At 34.6% G+C, this 3,641-nt stretch overlaps 2 protein-coding genes across 2 annotated transcripts; both read left to right on the top strand.

The window, feature by feature from the left end:
• The first annotated feature begins 1,352 nt into the window (after positions 1-1,352).
• Positions 1,353-2,374, top strand: LOC133804110 (uncharacterized). The gene is made up of 2 exons (XM_062242261.1): positions 1,353-1,813; positions 2,055-2,374. Exons 1-2 carry the CDS (start codon positions 1,531-1,533, stop codon positions 2,372-2,374), a joined length of 603 nt encoding a protein of 200 aa, XP_062098245.1. The 5' UTR covers positions 1,353-1,530.
• On the top strand, positions 2,337-3,414 carry LOC133804111 (uncharacterized). The gene has a single exon (XM_062242262.1). The coding sequence runs from the start codon at positions 2,623-2,625 to the stop codon at positions 3,193-3,195; it is 573 nt and encodes a 190-aa protein (XP_062098246.1). The 5' UTR covers positions 2,337-2,622; the 3' UTR covers positions 3,196-3,414.
• The last annotated feature ends 227 nt before the right edge of the window (positions 3,415-3,641 follow it).

Genomic DNA, 3,641 nt, shown 5'->3' with positions numbered 1-3,641 from the left:
AAATCAACATATACAAGCATGCATTGAAACAACATCGAAATACTATCGATATACCATCGAAACTGATTTTACAAATAAACAAACAGACTGTCGATGTGCCATCGAAATGACATTGAAATGGCATCGAAACACATCAAAATACTATCGGTATACCATCAATATGACATTGAAATTGCATCGAAACACATCGAAATAACAACTGACTAAGCCACCCTCGAATCAACATTGAAGTGCTATCGATATACCATCGAAATTGATTTTACAAATAAATAAACAAACTATCGATGTGCCATCGAAATGACATCGAAATACTATCAATATACCATCGAAATTTATTTTACAAATAAACAAACAAACTATCGATGTGCCATCGAAATACATTTAATAAATAACAACTGAATAAACCACCATCGAATCAGCATCGAAATAGCATTGAAATTGCATTGATTATATACAAAATAAAATCAACAAACAAGTCTCGATATTCCATCGAAATAGCATCGATGGAGTATCGAATTAACATCGATGCATCACCATCAAATTAATGTGCTCGAACAACCATCGAAATGTCATCGAAATAGCATCGACATAGCATCGAAATTAATAGATTTATCAAAATATAACTAAAACCAAGAAAGCATCGAAATACCATCGAACTATAATCGAAATTGCATTGAAGTCAGCATCGAAATTCTATTGATTTTATACAAAAAATGAAAACCATGCAAGCATCGAAATGGAATCGATATACCATCGATTGCGCATCGATTGACTATCGCCTTCATTTAATGGTCCATCGAAATACTATCGATGGAGCATCGATTGCGCATCGATGAACAACATTTCAATTATTTAAAAATATATACATGCACTGAATGTCATCGAATTACCATTGATTAAGCATCGAAAATGACATCGATGTGGAATCGAATGACATCGAGCCACAAAATTTTTGCAGAACTTAAACACAATCTTCCAAAATGATGCACATAGAATCAAACCCATTTAAAACTACATTTTTGCAAAATAGAGATTAAAATCAAACTCATTTCATCGATTTTATACATTATGATTCAAATTTAAAAAAAAAAAAAAAAAACATAGAAACAAACTTACCATTGTCGGCGATGGAGAAGATGGTGGCCTGGGAGAGTTTCGACTGGGAGATAGTGAGAATGTGAGGTATGAGAGAAAATTTCACTGAGAGGGAAATGAAAAAATACGATTGGGATGGGAGTGTTTACTGTTAGGGGTGATTTTGTCAAAAAAAAAATTAGAAATGACATATTTAGGAGAATAAGTTATGTTCGTATTTTAAAGAAATTAGCTATGTTATAGTGCATATATTGTAAAATTTCCCATTGAAAATTAGCAAGAGCAAAAAAAAATCCCACTAAAACCGCCAATAATGGATATGTTACACTCAAACTTACATTATTTTTTATGTATCAAATCTCAATGTTTAGGGTTTTCAGCGTAGTAGATTTGCGGCTGCACTCCCTGACTCAGAGGCATTAGAAGTTTCCATCAATGGGTGTTTTGGGCGAAAATCTTCTTGCTCTACCCCCGTTACCTGAAACCCTAGATTCGGATGAAAAGATCAACACTGATTCGGTGGATGCTACAGCAGATGTTCCGAAAGCCTTAAAGCCTCATCCACCGCCTCTGGTTTTAGAGAACGGCCTCACTCACAGTGGTACGAGTACTGGTACTGATAGGGATTGCTCTGGTGGTGAAGAAGAGTCTCTTATGCTTGGGATTAGTAACTGTGATCAAACTCCGGAGGCCAAGCGACTCTGTCTTAATAATCAAGGTACGTCTTTCTCTCTCTCTCTCTCTCAGGACCTAATTCTACAAACTAATGTTCTATATTAATGTTAGTTTTATGTTTATGCAAATGAAAAGCTTTGTCTTTTTTTTTTTCAAGGATTGAATAGTTGAATATAGACTACACCGATGCTTAATTTAATTCAATTGTAGTTTTCTTTTAATGAAAAATGTATATCAGGTCTGAGTGTTGAGGATGTTGTAATTAGAGATTGAATTTGAAACAGGTGCAGCAGAGGAAATAAATAGATTTTGCCTGATTCCAGAACATGTTGTTGAGCAAATTTTATTGAGTTTGGATGCTGACTCTTTAAGAGATTGTAAGCACGTTTGTAAGACCTGGTTTCATCTGATTAGTGACCCCTCATTCATAAACAAACACCTTGACCTTGTTTGTAATCGCAAAAATGCCAAGATGATCTCCATTATCGGGTACAATATTTTTTCAACAGTTACTGTTTGTGAGGGCGATGATGGTAACACCGTGGACAACGATGACTACTTTTGTTGTGTTATCGAACAAGTGAAAACTCCTCTGAAAGTATAAAGAAAGGTGAGAACTTACCTCGGTTTATAGAAGTCTCCCATTGTAATGGCATCATTCACGTGTTTGATCGTAGCAAAAGCACATCATCTATTTTGTATAACCCAACACTCAGAAAGTTTAAGTTACTTCGGGGACCCGCCTTTCCCTTGAAAAAGTTATTGGGATGTGGTTTTGGGTATGATGCCAAATCTAATGTTTACAAGTATGTTAAGATTTTTTATAATAAAGATTGTGGGGACACCGTAGCTATGGTGCACACTCTAGGAACTAATTCTTCCAGCTGGAGAGTGATTAAGTTTGATGTATTAGAAGATATATTAAATCACAATGTCAAGGGAATGTACTGTAAAGGTGCTTACTATTGGCTTTATCAAACAAGAAATGAGGGTGTGATTCTTTCTTTTGATATGTCTGCTGAGATATTTTGTAGAATACCAATTCCTTATCACGAAGTCCAGCAAAAATGTAATTGTAATAGAGAAAGATTGAGATTGGGAGAGTGGAACCAATCGGTTGCCCTTTTCGTTGCCACTGAACTCAACTGGGACTCAAGTCTTTACGAGTTGTGGGTGTTGGTTGATAGTGTTGATAAAGGTTTTGCTAATACCCATTGGATCAAGTGTCTCATAACTGGGCCACTACAACCGCAGTATTCGCCTTTTGAATTTTGGAAGGATGATGAGCTTTTTTTGTTAGCTGATATGAATGAATTTGTATCATACAATGTTTATTCTCAACAAATTAGGAAAGTTCATTTTCGTGGAAAGGTGATTGGCCACAAATTTTCTACCCAATGTTTGAAGACTCTAGTTTCAGTCTAGACAACAAACATGTATTTTTATTTTCATTCTTTGTTACTATTATTGTTTTGTGTTCGAGAATGCTGTGTATTAAGAAGAGATGTATGCTTACCTGGTTTCGTAGCATTCGTAATATAAGTTAGTATTTGAAGTGAGTCTCTATCCAAAAAGTACATCAAATATTTGTGGAGTGTTGTTGGTTGATAATTTTTGCTTATGGTTGATTTCCCTGTTGTGTCACTCTATGTATCTTTATATTCCAATCATATGGTTATGGATATTTTTAGGTAACATAGTTTATCAAAAACTCATTGTACAATAAATTAAATTTGTGTCACATTTATTAATATTGTAGTAGGGTGTTCATCCGATCCAATTCAATATTTTTGTCACTAATCACTCCAATACAATTAAAAGTTGGATATTGAAAATAAGCATCCAATCCAATTTGGCTTCAAAATCTAATC

Source organism: Humulus lupulus, chromosome X, assembly GCF_963169125.1.
Source record: "Humulus lupulus chromosome X, drHumLupu1.1, whole genome shotgun sequence".
Taxonomy (NCBI): domain Eukaryota; kingdom Viridiplantae; phylum Streptophyta; class Magnoliopsida; order Rosales; family Cannabaceae; genus Humulus; species Humulus lupulus.
The sequence above is the reverse complement of the archived record's forward strand: the minus strand, read 5'-3'. Positions and strand labels throughout refer to the sequence as shown.